The 26,395-nt window shown below is 39.8% G+C and overlaps 2 protein-coding genes across 5 annotated transcripts; one reads left to right on the top strand and one right to left on the bottom strand.

The window, feature by feature from the left end:
- Positions 1 to 1,280: 1,280 nt before the first annotated feature.
- LOC122760510 (acyl-CoA Delta-4 desaturase-like) lies at positions 1,281 to 6,244 on the top strand. The gene is made up of 12 exons (XM_044015583.1): positions 1,281 to 1,715; positions 1,852 to 1,962; positions 2,973 to 3,170; positions 3,263 to 3,364; positions 3,433 to 3,558; positions 4,025 to 4,085; positions 4,169 to 4,245; positions 4,448 to 4,545; positions 4,882 to 4,978; positions 5,098 to 5,177; positions 5,641 to 5,766; positions 5,899 to 6,244. Exons 1-12 carry the CDS (start codon positions 1,296 to 1,298, stop codon positions 5,948 to 5,950), a joined length of 1,548 nt encoding a protein of 515 aa, XP_043871518.1. The 5' UTR covers positions 1,281 to 1,295; the 3' UTR covers positions 5,951 to 6,244.
- LOC122760509 (epidermal growth factor receptor kinase substrate 8-like protein 2) lies at positions 6,082 to 26,334 on the bottom strand. 4 transcript variants are annotated; one of them, XM_044015581.1, is made up of 21 exons: positions 26,097 to 26,334; positions 23,065 to 23,115; positions 22,571 to 22,617; positions 18,652 to 18,716; positions 16,266 to 16,427; positions 16,018 to 16,167; positions 15,044 to 15,123; positions 14,839 to 14,957; positions 14,688 to 14,758; positions 14,465 to 14,591; positions 13,485 to 13,573; positions 13,309 to 13,383; positions 12,329 to 12,477; positions 12,065 to 12,233; positions 11,947 to 11,981; positions 11,777 to 11,870; positions 11,514 to 11,633; positions 10,486 to 10,558; positions 10,226 to 10,397; positions 9,097 to 9,229; positions 6,082 to 7,577 (listed from the first exon to the last, which is right to left on the bottom strand). In XM_044015581.1, the coding sequence occupies exons 2-21, from the start codon at positions 23,097 to 23,099 to the stop codon at positions 7,500 to 7,502; spliced, it is 2,043 nt and encodes a 680-aa protein (XP_043871516.1). In that variant the 5' UTR covers positions 23,100 to 23,115; positions 26,097 to 26,334; the 3' UTR covers positions 6,082 to 7,499. The 4 variants fall into 4 exon arrangements, with proteins under 4 accessions (XP_043871516.1, XP_043871515.1, XP_043871513.1 ...); XM_044015580.1 differs by having other exon boundaries at positions 26,109 to 26,334; XM_044015578.1 differs by lacking the exons at positions 23,065 to 23,115; positions 26,097 to 26,334 and having other exon boundaries at positions 22,571 to 22,682.
- Positions 26,335 to 26,395: the final 61 nt, after the last annotated feature.

The following is a 26,395-nucleotide window of genomic DNA, read 5'->3' as shown; positions in this document are numbered from 1 at the left end:
AAACCTGACATACAGTGTTTATGTTCTGTGCTACAGCAGAGTCGGCTGCAGTTTGAGACCAGAGTGTTTTGTTTTCTCTCCTTTCACACATGAAATGAACGCCTCGCAGTCTCTGAATGAATGAATGAATGAATGAATGAATCCTCCCTCTGACAGGCTCCCTGTGGGTTTTACCTTCACTGCAGGCAGACGCTCAATGCGTCCATTTCATCTCCAACACCCTGGAACGTCACCAGCCAAAATCCATGGAGGGAATACAAAACAGGGTGATTCAGCAAAGCACAGTGAATTATTGAATAATGTGCTTGCTCCTTTGTTTCCCTTTGAAATGTTGCTTGGTTTATAAAGACACTTCGATTATGTTGTTTTTCTATCACGATACCGCATGTTTTTTGTAACCACAACAAAAAAATTTGTTAAGAGTTTTTTTTCTGCTGCAGGATTTGCATGGAGTGATGTCAGAGGGGGCGTGGCCAGTGAGGATTACAAGGCTGAGTCATCACTATGGATACAGCTTTTATAGTTCTCCATTTGTTGCACTTGTTTGGAGGTCATGCTGTGCACTTTCGTATATTTTTTGATGCCATTTCTGTTTTTGTTTTGTTTACAATTTGTTGTTTACTTGTGACCACAGAAGTAAAAACTCTGTCATGGAACTGAACGGAAAATATATAATTTTAACATTTCACTTTTTGGTAAGTTGACCTATTGGTGCTGCAGTGACTGAATTTATAGTCTGATTTAATTACATTTTAAAGGGATAGTTCAGGTTTCTTGCAGTGTCTCTCTCTCACTGATAACATGGCTGCTGGCAGGGGAAAATAGGATCATCTGATTTTAGTCTCTTAACAAAAGGCTCACCTCGTGTGTATGCTTTTTTTATCTCTCTGTTACAACAGTCTTTTTAAGCTTGAGCCTGAAGTTTGTAGACAACTAAATCCCCAACACCAAAGTCCATGGAGAAAATCAGCGATTCAAGCTCACAGCTGCAGGTCTACTGCTGCCTCGTTTGGTAAGTTTGTGTGACCAAACAAAGGATTTAAAACACCAAAGTCAAAGAATAACTTCATTTTGAGGGTTGAGTGTACATTTGTTAAGCACTGCATTCTAACACAAGTCATTTAATTCTATTGTAGAATATTCTTGACATTTAGATTAATGTTTGATGTTGATTCAGACTAATGCTGCAAACACCTGTGACACCCACCTGACCTCACCACCGAAGCCTCCTTAATGTCGGATTTCATCATCAATTAATAGTGAATAGACTCAACTCTTTGTTTTCACCCGGCTTGATGGTCAAACTAAAGGGATTAAAAAAGTCTTCCACTGCCGGCTGTTACCTCTGCTCCGTCTGTCACTGTCTGTCTGTCTGTCTGTCTGTCAGAAGGGTGTTTAACACAGTTTTTACATCCAGGTGTCAGACTCTGGTGGAAGAGCTTAACCACAACTGCAGGCACTTCAGTGCACACGTGGATCAACACAGGAACAGCAGGGACGAGAGGATGAGAAACGGAGGTCAGCTGACAAAGCCTGGAGAGCTATGCAACGGACAAGCTGGAGCTGTGTACACCTGGAAGGAGGTGCAGAGCCACAGCAGCAAGAATGACCAGTGGCTGGTTATAGATCGAAAGGTTTACAACACCACTCAGTGGTCAAAAAGACATCCAGGAGGGTTTCGTGTCATCACTCACTATGCTGGACAGGACGCCACGGTAAGTGTTTCCTTTGAAATACATGTCAATGTCAGTGGAAGATGTCCTTCTTCTTCGTCACAGAAGTCCTTCTTCTTCTTCTTCTTCTTCTTCTTCTTCTTCATCACAGAAGTCATTTGTCATCTCTGTTTTGCAGGAGGCATTTGCTGCTTTTCATCCAGATGCCAAATTTGTGCACAAGTTTCTGAAGCCTCTGCTGATTGGAGAGCTGGCACCATCAGAGCCCAGCCATGACGGAAACAAAAATGTGAGAGCCATCAATCCATCCAACCCCTGAAGGGTCCATCAATTCTTCATCCTAAAACTGAAACTAAACGAAAACACGCGCCTCGAAATAGATGCATTTTTTCCTTTGCACACACAGGCCAAACATTGTTAATTTGAAAATTAAGTAAGGATCGGATTTTGATTTACCGCGTGAATATTCCAGCCTCGAACACAGAGGTCTCAAAGTCGCGGCCCTCTGGTTGATTTTGTTCGCATTGTAAATCATCATTTTGCATCATAAATATGTTTTTACAAGTCACAAGCTATATATCGCTCTGTATCAAAACACTTTTATTTTGAAATTCTTTGAAATGTTGTCACTAATATTGTTATCATGATATAATTTAAGATCATATCGCCCCACCGCGGCCTGAACACTTGCTTTCCCAAAAATCTGTCTGTTTTTTTTCCACACTTGACCGGCCCCCAACTGATGCTCAGTGGCCCCCAGGTCATTTGAGTTTGAGACCCCTGCTCTAACATATCTCAAGTTTCTTATCAGATACTTTTTTACCATTAATATCGCATGATGGAAATATCCCTGAAACTCACATCATAGTGATCATTTTAGGGAAATTCATAAAATGTTAAGTTATGCTGGTTACAGTTAAGGCGTTTCTCGTGTTGCTAAGTTGAACCTGCCAGCTAACCAGATACTTTCACCTATTGTCCTGTAAACCCTCGGTGATTGGCCTGGTCTCCATTGTTGAAGATAAAACCCAACACTCTTTTATTCAAGTAGCAGCTTTAGTCTCACTGCAACATGTGCAGAGACACCTGAGGACAATAAGACGGTCAGACAAGACATTCTGGACACTCATCCTCCGACAACTGCCTTTGTTTTTTACATTTTTATCAAAAACCCTAACACCGTGCCCGTCCTTAAAAGCTCTAAAAACTGTTTCCAGGAAAATGACACTGCACTTCTTGACTGTGTGAGCTTTATGGGATGTTTCTGTGTCACCTTATCCTCCTCTTCTTTGTTGTCAGGCAGGATTAATACAGGACTTTCACGCGTTACGTGCTCAGGTGGAGAGCCAGGGTCTGTTTCAAGCTCAGCCTTTGTTCTTCTTCCTCCACCTCGGTCACATTGTGCTGCTAGAGGCCCTCGCCTGGCTGATGATATGGCTTTGGGGAAGCAACTGGATACTGACCATCCTCTGTGCAGTCCTACTGGCAACTGCTCAGGTTTCTCCAACATCATCATCTCTTGCCCTAACAGTTGCACAACAAAGAAATGTTAAAATGCTTACTGTTTTTTTTTTTTTTTGTCCCTGTAGTCACAGGCTGGGTGGCTGCAGCATGACTTTGGCCACCTGTCTGTCTTCAAGAAGTCCCGCTGGAATCATCTAGTGCACAAGCTTGTCATCGGTCATTTAAAGGTGATGGATATGATCCTTTGCATTGTTTCCTTTCTTTAAACATAGATATTAAAAGATAGTTTTCTTAGGGAGCTTCTGCCAACTGGTGGAATCATCGACATTTCCAGCACCACGCTAAACCCAACGTCTTCAAAAAGGACCCTGATATCAACTTGATGGACGTCTTTGTACTTGGTACCACACAGCCTGTTGAGGCAAGTAGCACAACACAGTTTCCAACGACAGTCTTTAACCCTCTTATGACCATAATTCTAAGGATTTGTTTTGATTTAATGGCTGTAGAATTGCAAAAAAAATGTTCAGTGAGTTCATCAACTTTCTATAATGGCAGTTATTCAATATTACTCTGTGTTTTGACTGTACAACAACAGTTTGAAGGAATAAAAGACAAAAAAACACATTTGGATTTTTCAAGTTTATAACAAAATAGGAACTCTAAAATGACGTAAACAAACAATTTCACATTTACAATTTGAACTTTGAACTATTTTACATATGTACACAACATTTTGTCAGTCGTGGACTTTTAGTTTCCAGGTTTCTGCCTGTTTTTGCAGTACTCGTCCAAGTACCCATGCTAAATCCTGTCAGCGACGACAGGCCTGACATATTAACATCAAACTTGATCCACGTCTCACTACGTGTTCCTCTCTGTTCCAGTACGGTGTAAAAAAGATTAAAAACATGCCCTACCAGCATCAACACCAGTACTTCTTTCTTGGTATGTTTTGCACGAGTCATTTGAAAAAATGAATGAAAGCATGAGCACTTTACAGCAATGTTTGCCATCTGTTTCTCTTGTAGTGGGACCTCCTCTGCTCATTCCAGTTTTCTACAACTTTAACATCATGTACACCATGCTCTCCCGCCGTGACTGGGTGGTAAGACCTTGTCTCCTGTGCAGTACAGTGACATTTACGTTTCTCTAGCAGGTTCTTAATCTCTATTAACATTAAATATAATTTAAAGACAAATAATTGAGCAAAAACACAGCAGAATCTAATTGAGACAGGCAAATATGAGTATTCATTCTTGATATTGTGTAGATCATATAAACCATAATAACTTGCTTGTCTTGTGAAGGATCTGTCCTGGGCCATGACGTATTATCTTCGCTACTTCTACTGTTACGTACCCCTGTTCGGTGTGTTTGGTTCACTGGCTCTCATGACCTTTGTCAGGTAAAACGTCTGATTACTTGAATTTTTTGTGCTGTCTTTGTGAAAGATTTGATTTTGTTATGTTTCGTTATATCTTAAATAAACTCCAAACTAGCAGATATGTTGCGCTACACTATTATTGTAGATTGTTCACACAAAACCTCACAGTTTTGAGGAACAATGTCACATCACACCTTTAAAAATGCAAAAGACATGTATGCTCAGTCCTTCATTATTATTTTTCAATTTAAATATATTAATGGAAACAATTATGGAGGACCTCTAGTTCATTGTATGCAGCGCCGTGAGTACATGATGCAAAATGCCATTCATGGACTATTGTTGTCAATGTTTCAGGTTTTTGGAGAGTCACTGGTTCGTGTGGGTGACTCAGATGAATCATCTGCCGATGGACATTGACTACGAGAAGCACCAGGACTGGTTAACCATGCAGGTAACTGGGTTTGTTTTTTTTAAGGGAAACTGCTCTAACTGCTGTGTCCTGCAGGTGCTGCTCATGTATCATCTTATCATCTGCACTCTTTTTTCTCTCTCTCTCATCTACTTCTTTAGCTGCAAGCCACCTGCAACATCGAGCAGTCCTCCTTCAACGACTGGTTTAGCGGACACCTCAACTTTCAAATCGAACATCAGTATGTCAAATGACTCAGTCTTGAAAGTGGAATTGTGAGCTAAAGGTCAACCAAAACAAACCTCAGGCCTCCTGATGTGCAATGTCAGCAGTCTGATGTTCAATTGAATTCAACCATTCTACAGACACAAAAGGCTTTTATCAGCTGTGTGTCCATCACTCAATATTTATTGTGAAATTAACAATAGACATTTCTATATTTCTAATATTTTCTATGACGTGCCCTGATGACCTCTTGGCCAGGCCACCCTTGGAAGAGATTTGCACTCAAGTCTTGACCCTAACAACAAACAGACACATGTGAATGTAAAAGTAACCTGTCAAAATGTCGACGTGTAAAAGTGTTGCTTCTTTTTATAGAAGTTGGACAGACTATATTTGGCGTCCTTCAGTGTAATAAACTGCTTAAAAACAAATGTGTGAAACTCGAGCTGTTGAAAACAGTCTTTCTTTTGTCTCTGAAGTCTGTTTCCTAGGATGCCTCGCCACAACTATTCACTGGTGGCCCCGCAGGTCCGTGCACTCTGTGAAAAACATGGTATGTCCTACCAGGTGAAAACAATGTGGCAAGGCTTTGCTGACATAGTCAAGTAAGTCCAACTATATGTCTGTCTGTCTATGCACATTTACTGTGACACATGGAGGATAGCTGCACCACTTCCTTGATAAATGAACTCAACAGTTTATTAACTCATGTTTCTTTTCTAATCTTTGTTTTCCAGGTCACTGAAAGCCTCTGGAGACCTCTGGCTGGATGCATATCTCCATAAATGATATTTCCCTCCCACACACACACACATACATGTAATGTCTTCTTCGAATTGATTGTTTTGTTTTATGATCCAGTGAAATGTTGAAATAATCATTCTTTCTTTTTTTCTCTGTTGGTGTTAGTGCCTAATGTCTTTCTTTTCTTTTTTTTGTTTAGTTTTCATAGCCTTCATACTTAGTATCATGGTGTAATAAAAACAGTAAGTGAAATGATAGGGAGCTATGTGAAGCAGTGTTTTCCTGTATCTATTATATGATACTGATTGATCAATAAAACATGATGATTCCAGAGACAAATGAAAACTCTTGAGTTTGTTCCACATTTGTCTCCATCACCTACATAGTTGTCTCTTATCTCCTGTGACAATGAAGAACGTGTGTTAACTGTTTCTTTACCTCTGGTGGAACTATGCACAAAAAGTCAGTGATGCCAAATGTTTACTTAAGTTTATTTTAATTACTTTTTGAACAGTGTGTCCCAAAAAAAAACCCTCCTTTAATCAACATCAGAGCAGCATACCCTCCTGCATATACTTTATTTTCAGTGTGGTTTACACTGCAAAATACCACAAAGCAAAAAAGAACATATTAATGACAGCATTTCACTGATACTGACAGGATTAGTGGGAGTTTCTCTGTAGTGTAAGCTTGCCCGAAGGATCTGAACTCAAACAGCAATATTATTTACATGAATACCTACTGCAAATTATAAGCTATCGACCATGATGAGGACTGGACTGCATGGAATATGAGCACTAGCATGGACTATGGTATAGTTGTATACAGTAATATGAAAAGAATTGGCTGTGTATCAGAAAATGTGTCACACATTCTGGCTAGGGCTGAACAATTCACTGTTTTCAAATCAAAATCACAACTTGAAACAACGCAATTAGCAAATCACAGGGTTGCAGTTTGGAGTTTTTATTGTTCTATGTTTAATGCAAATGCAATAGATATCGGAAACAATATCTTTAACTTCCATTGCATTGGAATATAGAATAGTTCATATTTTGATTATTTCATATGCAAATCATGTTTTGTATGTATTACACAGTCAACAATGAACTGAAGCTTGCTTGACTTTAAAAAAAAAAGCAACATCTGTAAATGTAATTTCTCCAAATTGTTCAGCCCTAATTCTGGCACAGATTTTCAGAAAACAATGCAATCGCTAAAATCTTATTTACCACCTCACTGAATAAACAGCTGCAATTATAACATTGAGCATGAACATGAACATTAACTACGCGGCTGGTACAAATATGCACGTTACATACACGTCCACACGCGCACGTCCACAGACACCAAACTGTACATCCTTTCTTTCCCATGCACAAACATCTCTTTAAGGACAAAATACTCGTGAGACAATTAAAACATGAAGCAACATAATTAGATAAGAGAACACATGAATACACAACACATTGCATGATACAAAATAAATATAAGATTCAAATTTATACAGCATTTCAGTATAATGTACTGTTAACAGCGTACTGATTTAAAAGCTGTTAGGAAGCATCTGAATGAGAGACACGGGTCAACAGGTTCAGTCTTTGCTGCCAGAATCGATCCTCTCCTGCCTCTTCTTCATGACCTCCTGCAGCTCTGAGTCTCCACTGCTCTTCTGTGAGGAGGATGTACAGTAGGTCTGTTTATTATAATGTCCTATTCACTTTAAGTTAAACAGTTAAAGGATTCTCCTGTTAATAAGTGTAAAAGACTTGAGGAAAAAAATACAACATAAGTATCAGTGAATTTTGCTGATAAGTTATTTGAAACTGAGGTGAGGAGAAAACCAGGATTAAACCAAATATTTTTTCTTTTTAAAACCACTTACGTTTTGACCCAGGTAAACTGTGCATTTGTGCTTTGTGTAATGTGTTTTAAAACTATTCCATACATAAAACACAGCTCAAAGAGCTTAACAAATCATTTAAAAAGCTGAAAAATAAAACACACAAGAATAACACATTAGGTGCATAAGTGGATAAATGATAAAATAATCGGTTATTTCTAAAAATTAAAAAATATTAATCATTTATATATAATAATATCTGAAATCCCTCGTCAGTAAGTGGATAACTCACTCTTTTTAGCCGAAGACCCCGAGTGAACCTGCCAATGTCCCCAATGTCAATATGGTCATTATCGCGGCTCCCACTGCTACAACCTGTGACTATCCTTATGATTAGGACTCAAACTGAGACTTTGACCTCGATACTACTTTGATGACTGATTTGGTTAACTTGATGTTTTCACTCAAGAATAGAAAAGTAAGTATGATATCTTAGTTTGGTACGTGTAATCAGTCTGCTATGCTACTTTGACAAGTATAATCGACCTTCATGTGTTAACTTGAGCTGTTTGATTCATTTTATGGGGTTGGAGAATTAAGATTCTGGGTTGTTTAAATTGATTCTTGATTTGTTTCCCCCATACAGGTTCGATTTTTCTTCCAGTTTGCTTTGATTTTTAAAGTTTTAATTAGTTATCATTATTGTTATTATTATTATTATCATCATTATTACTATAATAAGATTAGGGAAGTAAATAATGGCTTCGATCTGGTATATTTACATGTTGCCGTTCATTAATGTGCTATGTCCCTCCTTAAATAAATAAATAACTTAATATCCCTGTGTAATGTACACAGACATGTTCTCTATGTGGCCATGTGATGGACTGGCGACGTGTCCAGGGTTTACCTCGCCTATCGCCCTGAGTCAACTGGGATTGGCACGGCAACCCCCGCGACTCTCATGTGGAGGATAGAGTGGAGTAGAAGAGGGATGGATGGATATTCGCATGTGTAACCATGTTCCATAAAGATAAGTAAATAGATCAAAGGATTTCCATATATCCATACATCCATTTTATTCTACTGTGTGAGGGGAGCTGGAGCCAAACCCAGCTGACAGAGGGCGAGAGGTGGGGTACACACGGACACGTCACCACTCCATCCTAAGGCTAACATACAGAGACCGATGGCCATTCAATCTCACATTCAATGTGAGTGTCTAATTAACCTGTGCTTGTTTTTGGACTGTAGGAGAAAGCTGGAAGACCCTGGAAAGAACCCCCCGACATACACACACATACACAGAGATAACATGCAAAACCCCAGAAAGGCGTGCGTGACCAACCTCTAGCTGTGTTTTCTGCACAGTGACTTGAGAGTAGACACGACCACCTTCGTTTCCACACACTGCCTTCAGTTCTTCTTTGTTGAGGGAAAACAGCTGGGCTCCAGTTAAGATCCCCAAACAATCAACCGTCCTACAGGGAAAAAAACACTTATATGATCCCCTACTTTTACACGTCTACATTTCCAGTTGTGAGTGGACTGGTAAGATGCATCTACTAAGTTGTTGTGGCACGTGTCATGTCGCGTCATGGCAGGCGAGGCCCTGGTGTGGTCATTATTAGTTTTAATGTCTGTAGCCTTCTATATCCATCTATAGACAGAAACTGAATACAATATGAATAATTATGTTCTACTCAATTTGTTATAACCTGACAATTAAAAACTGTGCTTTTATTATCTTGGAATGAGCCCTTTATGTTACACTATGTACATGTCCTCTTCCATGGAGTTCTCTTAGATGCAGGGGCCTCATGAATTAATGTAATACTGAGCCTAACAGGTCATCAGAATCCATTGGCGGCATGACATTTAACATGCAATACAAATAAATAAACTCTATGATAATCATAAAAGTAATGATAATGACAAAACCAACTGGTTTCAGACAGATATTTCACTCAGAATCACGTTGGAAGAACTAGACAACACATCAAATAGATGTTGACATTGTTTCCTCTGATCAGAAGAAGCAGCTACAGACTGACTGACGATATATAAACAATGTATAACACACAGTGTAAAAAAGCCTTGATGGGTCTAGTGTAGGAGAATTAGGTGAAATAATTTCCATTAGTATAATATAATTAAACTGGTGGGGTTTTTTTTAAAGTAAACTATCACCTCAATTATTATTATCATTACCACAGAATGAGCCCTTTATTTTACACTAGGAGCAAACTAAACTAAAATTTTTTTTGAGTTTTAATGATACCATAGATTCTCCTACATTACTTGGAAAGGAAGGTGGGAAGTATTCAGCAGTAACATGCAACTTAAAGTTTTAAGCCTGCCTCCTACACAGTGCAAGAGGAGGAGCTAAGGTGCTGGAGGTCAGCAAATTTTCCTGGCCAAGTTACTCTTTAAGGTGTTTTGATTTGAAGGACTGTTGATTGTCATGGGCGACTTACGGTTTTGAGAAACCATTTGCGCTGAGCCATGTGATCACCTGCTCTGGCTTAGAGTCATAGGTGAGCGGTATATGGGCACCAGAAGGTCGCTCCACACGAAATTTCCTCGGCGGTGGTTGGCTTTTGCTAGCGGTGATCTTTGTTAATAACTCAGTGTTTACTTCATCCATCACTGCAGGTTAGAAACAGGGTGGTAACAGACATCAGAACCAGAGCAGTCATAAATCTGTGATTCCTAAATCGGACTTTGTTTGACTCACGTTTGTCTTTGTGTATGCCGTGGTTAAATCCTTCCAGAGGACTCATAGGACCAGGAGGGGACATCCTGTAGTCCTGTTGTACACACGGAGACAAAAAACAAAACAAGTTCATGGAAGAACCTCAGCTGATTTTAGAATTCTGTTTTTAATTCTCATTCTGTCAGATACATTTTTGCCCGAGAGCCAAAAGGAAAATATGTGTGTGCAGGTATTTCACCCCAGGAAGGGAAGCTACATGCAGTACTAGATGCAGTAAAACTATCGTAGAGTATTGTGGGTTTTTTGGAGGAATTCAGGGTTTTCAGTGAGAATGTGTGAACAACCAACAAAGTTAGTACACAAAGCTGTAACTCTACAGGGATTGTATACATTATATAGTTAATTAAAAACTATGTGTGTACATTATTAAAAATTATTTTCATTATATTTATTTTAATTACTAATTTAGTTACTAATTCCCCTCTTAATCATGACCTATATACACTACAGTAGATGTGTTATCAGCCAATGCACCATAATCTATTTTACTTGTCTCTTTAAATTACACAAATCAGCAATTGATTACATTTACCAGAATCAATTTCTATGCAGTATGTTCTCGTTTGAGTGGCTGAGATAAAGATAATAACTTGTAGGTGAAATGCATGAAAGCAATTACAAGAAATCTGGTTTGTGCACAGCTGAACGACAAACACATCCTTCAGCTAAATTGCATTCTAATCGACTCGTTCTCATGAGAGCAGACAAACTGGTGTCTGCATAATTACTTAACACTGCTGCAAGAGTGAGAATGTGAAATGTTTTATGACACTTTAATGTCAATCGTTTGGTTTGAGTGGTTGCCTGAGGGGAAAAATACACCAAGCTGCAACAAAATATGCAGAATGTAACGCTGCACGTGTTGTGCTCTTACTGTGAGAAAAAAGGGAGGCGTCATCATCATTATCATAGACCCTAATTAAGTTCTATAGGTGATCATCAAGAATGTAATAATGTTAATGCACAATACAGTATGTGCTGCAGGTTACCTGGCTGAAGACGCTTTCTGGCTCCTCGATCTTCACCACATCCAGGAGGTTATAAGGGACGTAGCCAGCCTGCCCACTGCGATTCCTTAGCTTCCACCACTGTTTGTCAGTCTCGATCACCTGTGAGAAAGACTCGACATCTCACTCCACAGCACTGACAAAGACTACTTAACTCAGTAACAGTGTATGTCTAGTCTAAGAGTCCCTCTCAGTGACCAGCACAATCACTTGAAATATGCAAATGTATTCAAAAACGTTTTTACCTCAAGGATTTCATCCTGCAGCACTGACAGCTCGGTGGCATTCCTGGCTACAAAGTGGTAGCGAATTTTGGCATATTTCGACCTCCCGTAAGACCTGTTAAGATAGCACAGTGTGACATGATTGTTTGTTGTGTGAAGGAGATTGGAAAGTGTGTGAAAGGCGTACACACCCGTTTGATGAGCTGGAGGAATGAGTTCCAAAAAACTGTAAAAAAGACAGATGAAATATTAAAATCTTCTGTAATGATGAGTGATTTTCAGACAGTTATGATTTAATCTAACTTTTACCTCCTCTGCTGTGGGCTTCCTGTAATCAGGGCTGGTGGGGGAATGCAGTGGCCCCATGGAGTCCTCTGTTTCCCATGGCGCTGTCTGGAAGAAGTCTGCTGGTGGCTCCCAGCCATTACGGAACTTTGGATAGTAAGGAGGAGCACACTGATCCCTGGGCCACTCTGCTCTGTAGGAACAGCAGGAGTGTAAGGTATTTTCAAAGATTGCTTTGAAGCTAAACATAAACATAAACAGACTGAGTCCACAGTAATGCGCATGTACCTGGGTTTGGTCCATCCCTCCCCCAGCAGCTCAAACATAGTCAATTCTTTGGGGCTGAGGTGTCCGCGCAGGAACTCAACGGCATCTCTGGAAAGGTGAGGCGAGATGATTGAACGTGCCAGTTCAGGACTCCCACAGCTCTGCAGCACCTGTGCAAACATTCATAGATAGAAAAAAAATATTTTTGTATGCAGGGAGACATTTTTTGTGACATAGCTAATGATGCCTGAGTTTTAGTGCCAGCACTTGTTGGTTTTAGTCGGAATTTTCCACAAAGAGTAAGTAAACTAAGCATGCATCTTACACCACTGTCGATACTTGACAGTTTTTGATGCTTGAAGCCACAATATCCACTATCCAAAGTCCATCGTTAGCTCTCGATTTAATATAGGAAATTAAACTGTGTTCATTATCAAATAAAAAGTCTAATTTGGAAATGAACAGTTAAATATATGATAATAAACAGACTTGAGGTGTCTTATTTATAAGGCATTGAGGACAGATGTTGGCTGTAGCTGCTCCATATTTCTAACTGTTGTTGAGGACAGGTGACCTCCGTGGCACCACTTTTAGTGTACGTATCTACAACTTATCAGGCAAATCTAGAGTGTCCAGAGGTTACTGCACCATCTCAATGTAGAGCTCGATCACTGCTCTGTGTTTCTAACGAGCAGTATCGAAGGTGTGGCTGCACATTGCAACATTATGTAAGTGCAGCTGCACCTCCAGTATGTCAGGGCTGAAAGCCATGTCGCTCCAGTCTGGTAAGAGGTTAGATGTGGTGGAGTAGATGTGGTGCCATAAAAAGGAACATGAGGAATGTCTGATACACCAAAGCAAACTGTTGGCTTCTCTCATTATGTCAATTTAAAAGAATCAAGCTATTATTAACACACATATCTGTGGTGCTGTGTCAACACTGAGGGCATGAATTAATCCACTTGACATCAAATATAGCGGCACAGGAGTTTAGGTCTTACCAGCTCCAGTGGGCCAAAGAGGAAATGAACCAGCTCAGACGCACTTGGATTCTGTATGTGTTTCTTCAATTTGGCCTGCAGGGGGAGCAGTGAAAGAGACACACTGAGAATGTACTGCAGAGAGGGGCAGCTGAAGAACACGACATAGACAGGAGATCTGTGCTGTGATATCTCACCAAGAGGTTCAAGGCCAGCTTCAGTTTCTGCAGGCTGTCAATGAACTCTGCTTCACTGGGGGGTTTGGCTCGTAGGGTCAGCATGCCCACTGTAAACAACCACACCAACAATGACCACACACAGAGGCATGAGTTACCAACTCACCAGACAGGACGATTGTATAAAAGGACACAGGTTTTACTTTCTGGCCAAAGTTCAAAATCATAGCCCTAAGTGTTTTCGTGTTTCATCTTTACTGTTGCTTATGAAACAAAGGTTGTCAACTCACGGTTAGTTATTGAACAAGATACATTTCACCACAGCCAGAAAGTAAAAGCTCAAGAAAGGATGTGTTCCATCAGGGTTTCTCAACCTGTGACTCAGAAGTTCCCAAAGTATGATTAAATGGTATTTATATACTTTATATACTGTAAAAGCATATCATATGACATATCTCCTACCAATTGGCTCTTTTCTTATAAATATGTTATAAAGCATATCAATAACAAAATGGTGTTCTATATGACACTATACACTTGAGTGAATCCAAAGTTGAGAAATGCATCCTCTAAATAGAAGAAGTACATGTTTCTGAAGCTTCCTCATGTCTGGATAAATAACACTTTCACTGACCATGTGTTTTCCCCACACAAGTGGACATACACATACAAACGTATGTCATACCACGTAAGTACACCATGCAAAATAAAAGTTTACCTGTCATTATTGCATGACAGTCAGGCAAAAGCATGTCAGTCAAGTCATTCAGACAGTGTGGGGATAACAACAAAGTGATACCACAAATACACACACTCTATGGGAATGAAGAGTAACATTGCATCATAAAATGCATATTGTATTACAAACCAGCCTCTACTACCACACATAAATGATGTCCCAGGACACAGGACACAAAGAGACATAAACACAATAAGGTGAACAATATGAATATATTGTCACTGCATTTGTTGCCACCACATCAGAAGAAAGGGAGACAGACCTGCTGGTCCTTTCTTCTTGTTCTTCTTACTCTTGTTGCGCTGGTTGAGCTGGGAAAAGGCCTCTGCTGCCTTTTGCAGCCGTGCCACAAAGATCTCTATGTCATCCAGGGCACAGTTGAGAATTTGCTGAAGGGGACAAATCCTGGGATTTAGTCAAAAAGGGAGCATTTCGTGATTGTGAGATGAGCTGTGAAATGTAACATAATGGATACAACCACTCACCACGTCCCTCTCAATGCGCTGGGCCAGGTTTTCTTGTGACTCTGTGTCATGTTGTCCGGAGGCTAGTCTGTCTACAGTCAAACACACAAAAGTGTATCATAAAAAAACATGGAGGCTGATATTGAAAGGTATAGAGTGAGACTACACTTACTCCGTGTGTCTGGGGCAGCCACACGCCCTTTCGGAGCAGGTGATGGGGCCGAAGGGGCCGACGGGGACGACGGGGGGAGAATGGTTTCCCTGTGGTGCTTCATTTTCTCCTGATTCACCCTGGAAGATCAGAAGGAGGCATCAAGACTTTCAGCATCCACTTCGAAGTGCAGTTTAGAGTCACCCTTTTCAATATGTGTTCTCACCTCAGAGTCTGAAGCCTCATTTTCTTTCCATGCTTGTTGTCCCCAATGGCACTGTCTATATCTTCATGAACCATCTCAGCCTGACGACAGAGAGGAACACAGGGAGTCAAAGTGTGTTCTATTACAATAGTGTTTATACATCGCTGTGCAGTTTCCCGACAATAGTTAGTGTAATACTGTCTTTTTCTGGGGTTACCTATTGATTGGTTGTCACTAAATTCAACTTTCATTGTTTGTCAGAGAGAGTACCTTTAAGTCTGTCTTAAAAAATGGGACAACGCAACACTCCAGCAGTGAGACATCACCTCGTTATCTCTCATTATACGACATCATAAGATCACAATCTTATCAATGTACATGTATAATCAATGTAAAATATAAAATAGTTCCTGATCCACACTAATAAAGACAATAAAACATTGATATGCTAAGAATGAAACCATTTCAAATTTTTCAACTGACCATGCATACCAAATCTACAAAATAAATTTTATCTTATAGCGTTTGCTTATCTAAAGCAAATTTAAGCCTTTTTTTTTTTTACAATGACTATTTTGAGAAATAGTATGAGGAGCAACAAGGTAAAAAATAATGCTCAAGTTTACAAACAAGAAGAATATTGATCTTTTTCTATCCTCCTATGGTGATCTATGCCACAAAGCCCCGACCACTGCCAAAAATAAACAGACATTGCTTTTTCCTGAACTATAGGGAGTGATATACAATGTCAAGTACACGGCACAATTTTAACAGCGAATTTGTCCTTTCACAAAAACCTCTGGACAAGCAGGAAAAAATGTAAAAGGATACATGCAAAACACACACACACACACACACACACACACACACTCTAGCAGAATTGAAATCGGACCCAATGCTTTTATGAATGGCATAAACACAAAGCAGGCCAATCGTGCGTGGACAATAAAGGATGCAAAGTGAGCCAAGCCTTTAACAGTCCAACTGAGACGTACCTCTACTTCGTCACAGTGGAAGAAGTGGATGTCAGGTTTGTGCTGCTCATTGTCCTGGCATACAAGCAGCAGCACAGAGGGGTAACGGGTCTGGTTCAGCACCGCCTGACACATTTGAATGGTGGGGAGAGGGAAGTTCTCCAACTCTTCCTACAGGGGATGGAGATCAAATATTAAGAACACAGTCAATTGAAAGTGAATTTTGTTATTGAATGTGTGTGATGTGTTGACATGTGTCGAGCTGTTACCTGTGTGTCACAGTCCAGCAGTCTCACCGCCTTGTCAGTGACCTGAAGGAGCATCTCTTGTGTCCATATTTTGTCCTTTGAATCTAGAAGAGCCAGTTTCTTAATGGCATCGTCCACTGTGGTAATGGCATCTCTTTTATCCATGATGAACGTCGACAGATGCTACAAAGGAAGCAGTGTGTTAATATAATAAGTAAATTTGGTGTGAAATTATATTATTATTATTATTATAATATTATTATATGTCATAATTGATGGATCTGTTGGTTGTTTTCTTCATTAATAAATTCATTTCGTTTGGTCCATAAAATGTCAGAAAATGTAGGAACATCAGTGTTTCCCGAATTGTTTGTCCACAAACCAAAATGATTTTGTTGTAAAGACTTCTCTGTTATATGGAGCAAAGAAACAAAATATATTCACATTTTAAGATGTTGAAAAACCACATAACTTGTTTCAATTATTGAAAAAAAAAACACTCACAGCCATATGTGAAAAAAGTCAATATAGAAAGTCTTTTTCCCTTTCTCGTTGAGAGTTAGATGGAAAGGACTATTACAACGGAGTACTCAGCACTAATACGGAAAGACTGAAAATGAGACTGGAGGAGATATTTTTGCTGACATTAAATCAACATGCCATTACTCCCAGTCTGATGCACAACTCCCTATTTAAGCACAACTTCTCCATTTTGCACCTGGAAAAGACTAAAATAAATGACATGTAACATGTTATTAAGTTATATTTAGAGGCTTTCATGGGCTGATTTGGTTTATGTGACTAGTCCTATTCTTATTCTTGCTGATAAGCTAAGCAAACATATAGAATTTGCCCCTGGCATCATTTTTTAACTCCCCCTTTCTGCGAAAAGGTAATATTTTGCAAAAGGTCTTGTTTTCTAAACTTTTACCTGCACATTTATTTGACTTATTCTCACTAACTATCTAATAGTAAATTATAGTGCTGCAAATGGTGCACAGACTCACTCACACACACACAGACAAATGGGAAGAAGCAAAGGTAGATATTGAGGGACTGTAAAAAATTGAGAAAGGATGAGAGACAGGAAATGGCACATTCATAGTCTTCCCTTGGGTGAACTCATTCGCTTTTACTGGAACACAAAGTATAATGTTGCCATGGATACTGTGAGTTTGTACTATTAAGTGCTGTTATCAGTGAATTTCTTTAATCTTAGGATTCTCAGGAAAGCTGACTGCATATTTCTAGAATCAAGATTGGACTAGAAAGACATATTTACCCAATAATATATTATTTATATGATCATTTTCTTTTCTACAAATTGTTCATAGCCCACCACCATCAGAGGAAACCGAAAAACAAAAATCTACAGTGTGCTCAACCAGTCTTGTTGTGATCATTTGCATAATGACTGGCTAGAGTGAAGTCCTTCTCACTGTGGAACATATTCACAACCACAACTCTGCCAGCTTAGGTGTTATCTGTGATTAGCAAAGCATGTGTGACAAAGGACATGTGCACACAGACACAGGACATAGTTCATCATCACAGCCCTGATCTGAACCATGTATCTGATTCAGTCATGCCAAAATCAAGTCAGTACTGCTGCTGCCTTATGGCTTTATTGTGATTGTATTGCGATAAAGATGAGATGTTATCAGGACATTAAATTATTTGTCAGCTTTTCCTTCTGGGAAATGAAAAATACAGGCACGTATCATACTATAAAGTAATTGCCATGCTTTTATTTTGTTTTTCACACGAGTCTCACTGACATTTTTGAAATTAATTTAACAATAAACTTCATTTTGTATAACAAACAGTATTACAAAGTGCTTAACAGTCCAATCAAGCCTAATCAAATATTACAAGGCGTTTTGCCTGGTAAGACAAGGAAGAAAGAAGCCCAGAGGATCACGCAATGAGCAAACATTAGGCAAGAGGGAAAAAAAATTCCCTTTAATAGCAAGAAAGACATATCAACATATCAACAATCAGATAATACAACAAATATGTTAAAGTAAAAATAAATAGTAGGAAAAGGAGAGAACAAGAGAAAGAGGGATCACCAGCCAACAGCAAAGAACGAAACAAAACAGGACAACAATAAAATAGGCAACTAAGGACCGACTAAGTCGCCATAATAAAACCATAAAGGCAAAAATGGCCCAAGACGGGGCCACAGAAAAGAGAGACACGGGAGGAGAGAGCAAGTGCAGGAGTGTATGAGAGAGAGTCAACAGTCAGGTGAACAGGTACTACAGTGACAGTAAAGTATATAAAGAAACGTAAATAAAAAGAAAACTACAGATAATACAAAATGATCAACTTCAACTGTAACCTCCAGAGCCAAAGTCAAACTGACTTTACTAATCTTAGATATTCATTATACAAGAGGACTTACCTCGACATGATACTGCGACGTCTCCTGCATAATAAAATTTGAGTTGGAATACTTTTTCCTCTGTTCTGTTGATAAGAAACAAAATCGTTAAAAAAAGAGACACTGAAAATCCTGCCTTTGCTCTTACTGTATATGTTTCAATGTAGCAACACTTTAGTTACACTGACCCCAAGTCCACATGTTGAACGTTTGAGCAAATGAAGAAAATGAGACGAAATGCAAAATGTGCACGCTGGGACAGACCAGCAGGGTAATAAGGAAGGAAGGCAATGTGTTCTTTATGGTGTTATGGGCACTGCCATTATCCACCCACAACAACTCACACTTATGCTACAACTACTAGTGCCTAGTACTAGTTTTATATATATATACATATATATATATATATATATATACATATATATATTTATATACACATATATGTATATATATATCTATATAAATATATAGATATATATATACACATATACATATATATGCACATATATACATACATATGCACTTATATACATACATATAAATATATAATAGTGTGCCAAATTTTTTCTTTTAGCAATACTATAATAGACCATATAGTATAATTACTCCTCAAAATACAGAACATAATGGGAAACATGTACATGCACAGTATGGTGTATGTGTACATCCAATAAGGGTATCTCTTTGCAAGAAATGAAACATATGTGAGACTGAGCTGTATTCAGTCTCTTGTCTGTGTCCTGCCACGGAGCACTTTAAATGGCAACAGTGCAATCAAAGCTGTTAATTATTCATTTTCATATCAAAGAGTCTATGTGATTTGATTTGCCCAATTCTATATTTATAACATTACAGCGCAGCATTAAAACTGACTCCACCCAGGGCAACAGTCAGATTCTCTCTGTCAAAGTCAGTGGTACGTTTCAAACTCATCACGCTGACTTCCTCATATGTGGCATTTTTGCTTGTTATTTGTCACCGACTAGTGACTTTCGGCCTTCCAGTAGGTAAAAAATGTGTTGCACTCAACTTGAAAAACAACAAGGCAGGTGAAATGACTCCAAGTGGTAGGTGGAGAGTTACATTTGTCTTCTTCTTCCAAAACTTCCAATCACTTTTACTATTTTACCAAAGAGGATTAAACAAAAACACACATTCCATACTCATGGCCCTGTGAGGCTGCATTTACACATCTGCATGTTCTACATTTGCATTTTAACAGGAAAAAGATGTATTATTTTACTCCGCACAGCACTAATGTCATTAGTTTTTCAGCTGAAAATGCAGTGACCTTTTTTATGATTTTTAATAGCATCATTGTTTGCTGTTGCGCTGGCGTGCTCGCCAACCTAGTTATCGAATGAATAGCCTGTAGGTAACAATGAGAGCATGTCTTTATAAACTCGACTATCAGATCTCATATCAGACCTCTTTCTGTCCCCAACCCAACAGAGTCAACATTTCAATGCTACACAGACAGCAGCTCTGCTTTGCTCTCACACACTTTGCTTTGTGTGCCGTACAGTGACACAAAAGCCCCACTGTTTGTGCACTTGTAGCAACATGTGGGTCAAGGTTTTATAGTGTATTGAATATTGCCAGTATTTGATCTTTATTTGATGATTCACTGGGGGCGAAAACAGTATGTTCTCATATGTTCCATAGAGCTTTGGCTGTGTTTTTTGCAGCACTGAAAACTATTTCTAGGAGGAACCCTTCACACTACCCTCACTGTTCAAATGACGCGAGCATTTGTCATTCCTATTCCTGCAATTTCCAGCCTGCTTAGCTCTCTACAGGTGAAACACAAGCATCAGGTGTCGTTCTGACAGCCGAGCTTGGCCCATGTCTTATTAATGACTGACATTTATGCCAATCAAGTCACGTTGCTGTGACAGTTTGCAATAAGAACCACTTAGTAGGCAGATGGGCAGATCCTCAAGACTCTCCAGAGTCAGTGATCAGTGAGAAACATGGCTGCCTTTCAGCTTATCAAACCGATACATGGCCCAGATCAATCACACAATCTGTAAACACACTGAAGCCCAGCTCGACCTTTAACTGAAAACTGAAGCATTCTATGATGTAATGTCTTAAAGTTGAATCTCTTTGTTTTATCTAGTTTGATTTGCAAGGAAATAATTAAACTTTTAGTATTCAAATTATAATCACGATTGAAGAATTGAATTCCAAACTGAACACACACGTGTACACAAATTTAAATCGTTAAATCGTTCCACAGATCTTACCTGACATAGACACTGTCCTCAACCACAAAGAAAGTCAAGAAAGCTCTTTAATGGTTTGAAGCGCTGGGGAGACGAGTGTCTGTGCTCTACTCTAAAGCTAAGAGATCAGGCTGGATCAGAATTGAACGATTTGCATCACATGTGCGCTGCCTGCACGGTGTGAATAACAGAGATTTTTGCATCCAGGAATGTGAATCTGTTTTTCAGGGGAAGTGGCAAACTGCAGACCTACTGTACAGTATATCTACACAAACATCTACTGCTGTTAAGGATGCGGTACAATACTGTGCACTATCCTGCTCTCGCGTTCACAGTGAGTACAGTCATACTGGTGTCATCCTGCAGTGGGAAGGTAGTGGCAACCATCTGCCACACAAGATTAAAACAGCCAAGCCTCTTCACACACAGAGTGGGTTATTTCACAGAGGACACAAGAGTGGGGGCCTCCTGTGGATGTTTGGATGGCTTAGAGCACAACATATCTTGCAACACAAAAACACCATCATGTGCCATTTGAAGCTGTGCTAAATTTGAAACAGTGCAGCCATGCATGAAGACAGGTTGTCATGTTGTCATACCTCTATCTGTGCAGGTTTCTGTCTGTCTCTGATATGTTATTTATACTACAGTGTTCCTCTGTGTCGGCAGTGTGGAGGGGGTGCCAGTAACAAGCCAGTGAGCTAATGTCTGAGGCAGCGAGGGCAGCACCGGAAGTCAGTGAGTGGCAGAGTCGGCCTCTTTCCACTTTTCAATGTGCCCTTTATTCACCTGCAAGACATAAGCATCCCCACCCTGTTCCAGCCACACACTGAAAACAGACACACCCTGCACTTCCAGCTAATGTAGCATAGCACGTTTCAGTCACAGAAACACACCCTCGCACAAGTATGCAACTGTTAAACTAAAATGACAACTCATCCCAACATGAGCCTATTACTCAGCCACACAATGTAGATGTAAAAAAAAAATACCTGAAGCAACACAATCACATCCTTCCATTTACAATATCCCCAAATGCAAAAGATAAGACGACATGTTTGCATTTAATTTTAGGCCTAACATTCCCTTCAGGAATGCAGCCTCCCTCCCATGTCCCTCAATGGCAAACAGAGAAGTCAGCAGGCCAAGCATGATGAGGCCCCACAAATGGACCTTGCCCTCTTATCTGCGTGTGTGCCCATGTGTGGATTGTGAGGATTGTGATAGTGCAGCAAAGCTGTGGAGCTGCAGCAGGCTGGAGAGTACTAGATTTCCAAACAAGACTTTTCCACAGTTAGCTGAATATTGGAAAAGTATTGATATTTGTTTTTCAATATTATAATATATTTCAATATTTGTTCCTGCTGCAGATGTCACTCAAACTAGAGCACATAGGGACAGGAAGGTGAAAAAATAAAAAGCAAAATAACATTTTCTTGCTTATGATACAAAAGAGAAAAGAAACACAAGTGTCGTTTTTTTTAAATAGTTTTAGACAAAAAGTGAATAAGCTACATATAATTAATAATAATACAAAAATAAGCAAATTGGCCATTTGACAAGTGCAATCTCCTTAATCATGAACTGTAAGACAAGACAAACACTCTGTAGTGAGTCATGCTACAGAAATTAAGGCATGTTAAGGCAAAGCCTTGACAACAATCAAACAATTAAATATTCCTACTGACAAACACTGCCCAACAGTCACTTACCGTAGAGGGCCTTGGCGCTGAGTTTGCTGTCCGATCTGGCCACTCCACTGCAGTGACAAGAAGAAGAGGAGACGGGGTTACGCTTTGCACCCTTCATTTTCTCGCCCGCACCTCTTTGTGCCTGCGTCACAAACCCCCTAAATCTCCTACACTGTCACACAGACATAAAGGGAGAAACGCCTGGCCAACATTAGATGAGATTAGCCTGAGATATTGAGCATATGGACCAGCAAGAGCCACTGAAAGAGAGGGTCGAATGGAAAAGGGAGAGAGGGAGGGCGTACGGAGGAAGGATGGAGGCAGGAACCCAGGGAAAGCAAACAATTTTCAACAGAGCTGCTTTATGCCCAAGGTCCCTGACCAGCACCACCTTCCACTCACTGGATTAGTGATTCCCTTTTCGACTGTGTGACAGTAATGAAGCATGATGTGATTCGCTAACTCACAGAAAGGTAAATATACAAGAGGGTGGCAGAAATGTGTGCAACACTCACTTGGTTTGCCTCGACGGAGATCCTGGGACACTCATGATTTAAGGCATCGACCTGAGGAGGAAAACATGGGTAAAAGGTCTGACATGGAGAGAAATAAGTGTCCATCCAAACATTCATTACTTTACCTAAAATACCTTGTGAATACCTAAAGCGTCAAGTTTATTTTTTTTCCCCTCATTCTATAGTTAGGTGAGCTTTAGAACTCCAGACCATGGTGTTTGAACTCAAAAAGCTTAGGTTGCAGATGCATGCTAAGTTGAGGTGTAGTCCACTAAACAGCCTGCTCTTCTAGAGTGGAGAGCCAGGTGTTGGGCCTGCACAAGGGACTGCACTGGGACAAAGGAAGACAGCAGGCTTATATGTAGTGTGTAATTAGATCTAAACTCTTGGTGACTGAATAGCTGCAATTATTTTATATGGTTGGGTTTAACACCCCATCATGTAGGCCTGGGTGACATAACCAACACTATTACCATAATTAAAAGGTTTCAAAAGTTTTCTTTTTTAATTCTGATAGTTAAAGATGACAGTTTGCTCCTGAGTAAAAGTTGAAGAAACCAGTAAAATGTGGTTTTAAACTTCTTTATGGATATAAGACAAAAGACAAATCATAGCAAATTCACATTATATTGATATAGACTGAAGCTATGTTAATATTAAAATATATAAATATATATACTGTATATGTATAATATATAATGACACATATTATTATTATTATTACAGGAATATTGCCCAGCCCTTCTGCCATGTGCAATGTATGATCGTTTAATTTGAATGCTTGCAAAGCTGCAATGGATATGAGTGTAAAGAGTAAATCTGAGCGATAAATGAAGGCAGGAAATGAGAGAAGAAAAGTCTCCCACACCTTTTGCTCTAATCCTTGAGTCTCTAACTTGTCTGTCAAGGCATGCACTGACAAGGTTATGTAACTTACTGTAAAGTATATCACACCTACCACACACACACACACACACACACACTGTGGCTGAGCACATACAGTCTCATTACATAAACGGTGGAGTGTTATTGCAAAACACAGTGTTTGTTGTTCTTTTAAATCCTTTTATGGATTTTATACAGTGTGAATGTTCCTCAATTAATTGCCAATCTGAACTGTGTCCTACACTGGATACAATAATTACCTTTTACATGTGACTTTTAGACTCAGAGGAGCCATGTATCGCTTTAGGCAACCAACTCAGTCTGTATTATTTATTGGTGGCAAGAGGTTAGGATCCTGTGTCTCCAGCGAGCATGTTAAGTGTTCATCGAGAGCAGTCCCATCTAAAAGACGCTGACCTTAGGTCACTTTAAAGCGCTGGGCCCGCTTCCTACAAAACTATGAACATGGTCATATGTCTCCTCATCTGACCAAACTATACAATTTACAATCAGAGGTTTAAAATGGCCTTAAAATAACAAGCAGCAGCAGCAGCACATCACACAATACACACAAGTAAAATACAATGTATGACAGTTGTAAGTTACAGGTGCAGTCACTCAGTCTTATCTCAAGGCTGATCATAAACACAACTCAGATCTCTCACGCCGATACTGTCCCCAGAACTTCTGAAGCAAAGAGAGGGTAAACATGGACTTCCCCAATTAGCATGACTTTATTTCACATATATCTCCTGACTACTGCAACAAAATCTTAGGAAAAAGAGAAAATGTTTTATTAAGTGAAGTCCGAACAAAGGATATACTTCCTCTTTCTGTACCATGTCTGTGGTCATCTTCTTTTCAAGCTATTGTTTCCTGCTCTGGACCGACGCCAGGTTTCATGAAGAAGGTGAAGGTGGAACAGAACAGACTGGGTGTAAAGTGTTGTCCCCTTCATGGCTCTTTCGAAACAATGTAAGTGATTATTTTTCAAAATAAAGGACAACACTTATTCAGTAGTAATTACAGGGTGCTAAAACAATACAGAACAATAAATGGAAAGGTAGGAAACTGTGTGTGTAGGAAGTTTATCTTAGCCTTACTCTGGCCTTGTTTTCAGAGTGACTGATAATATCTGCCTGTTCTGATTTCCCTTCTCACTGAAAGCCTTGTCTTGTTCATGCTTGCTTCTGTGACAGTAAACCAAAGTCCCGACTAAGCACTACACCCATTTACAGACTTGTAGTATCAGTCATGTGATCTCTGTTGTTTATTTTTTTCATATTGTCAATCTAACTTGGACTGAAACTTGTCAAATTGCCACCTAAAAAAACCCTCACACAACTAAATGAATGCACTGTGGCATCAACTATGCAGCCTCAGTGAACACAGGTCTCTGCAGAGTTGTCATGTGCTGTTTGCATCATCACAATATCTCACCACACAGTGACACCAACAGCAGCACCATGCCATACTGTACTTCCAATGCATGCATAAAGAGCGGCACCAGTTTCCTAATGTCCTCTCATTTCACAGACGAGAAACTATCAACAGCCGAACAGCAGAGGCAAGTATGATAACAAGCACTTTATGTAATGCTGAGCAGCTGAGCATTTCATAGGAGATAACCCTTATCAGATGTAGTGTTATGGCTGAATCACGTTACATTGTTACAATAGCCTGTGATGGTGTTACAGGTTTGTTGTGGGAACACAGGCACAGTGTGGAGAGTGTCACCAACCCAACGCAAGACAAAATCAGGTCAGATTTCAGGCACCATCCCTGTTTGTTCACATAACATTCATTTGACCCCCACACACACACACACACACGGGCACACACTTAGTATAAGTATATAAGTATAACCTATAATTCAACAGACCAAGGAGATTAATAATGGAACCTCATTATGTTACTTTTCTAGATGACGCTACATTCCTGGAGGTTTTGAGTCACAGCCAATGCTGATGGATGGCATCCATGTTAGTGATCATCGCCCAAACCCGCGTGTCTGTGGACCGTGGGAGGAAGCAGAGCAAGTACATGGAGCAAAGGGCCATGTTACCCTCCAGTACGCATGACATAACAAACACACACACACACACACACACACACACACATAACCAAAAAGAAAGAAACTAACTGACAAACAAACTCACAGTGGAACAGGATGCTGACGGAGTTGGCGCCTGGAGCATCAGCTTGTCATCACAGCCGATCAACAAATTAGCTCCGCAGGAAAATGTTACCAGTAAGTTCAACCACCCTCTGTTGCTGTCTGTTATGAGCTACGACAGTTTGCTCTAAAACTATAAAGTACAGGTTCCTTCCACCAGCAGGGCAGAGCGCAGCGCAGGTGAGGCGGGAGCAGGTGAGTGATAGGTGGCAGGTAACTCAACCTGCTGCAGAGAGGGAGGAGACACTGCTCTGTGGGAGTGTGGGTGGG

The sequence above is a fragment of the Solea senegalensis genome, unplaced genomic scaffold (assembly GCF_019176455.1).
Source record: "Solea senegalensis isolate Sse05_10M unplaced genomic scaffold, IFAPA_SoseM_1 scf7180000013710, whole genome shotgun sequence".
Taxonomy (NCBI): domain Eukaryota; kingdom Metazoa; phylum Chordata; class Actinopteri; order Pleuronectiformes; family Soleidae; genus Solea; species Solea senegalensis.
This window is presented reverse-complemented; position numbering and strand designations above follow the sequence as displayed.

Excerpts from the sequence above, each read along its gene's own strand:
- LOC122760510 (XM_044015583.1), top strand. The coding sequence starts at position 1,296 with ATGGTCAAACTAAAGGGATTAAAAAAGTCTTCCACTGCCGGCTGTTAC. Across the intron at positions 1,716-1,851 it reads ATGCTGGACAGGACGCCACG|GAGGCATTTGCTGCTTTTCA; the intron begins GTAAGTGTTTCC and ends TCTGTTTTGCAG. Across the intron at positions 5,178-5,640 it reads AACTTTCAAATCGAACATCA|TCTGTTTCCTAGGATGCCTC; the intron begins GTATGTCAAATG and ends TTGTCTCTGAAG.
- LOC122760509 (XM_044015578.1), bottom strand. The coding sequence starts at position 22,667 with ATGAAGGGTGCAAAGCGTAACCCCGTCTCCTCTTCTTCTTGTCACTGC. Across the intron at positions 14,592-14,687 it reads AGCGCATTGAGAGGGACGTG|CAAATTCTCAACTGTGCCCT; the intron begins GTGAGTGGTTGT and ends TGTCCCCTTCAG. Across the intron at positions 12,478-13,308 it reads TCTTTGGCCCACTGGAGCTG|GTGCTGCAGAGCTGTGGGAG; the intron begins GTAAGACCTAAA and ends ATGTTTGCACAG.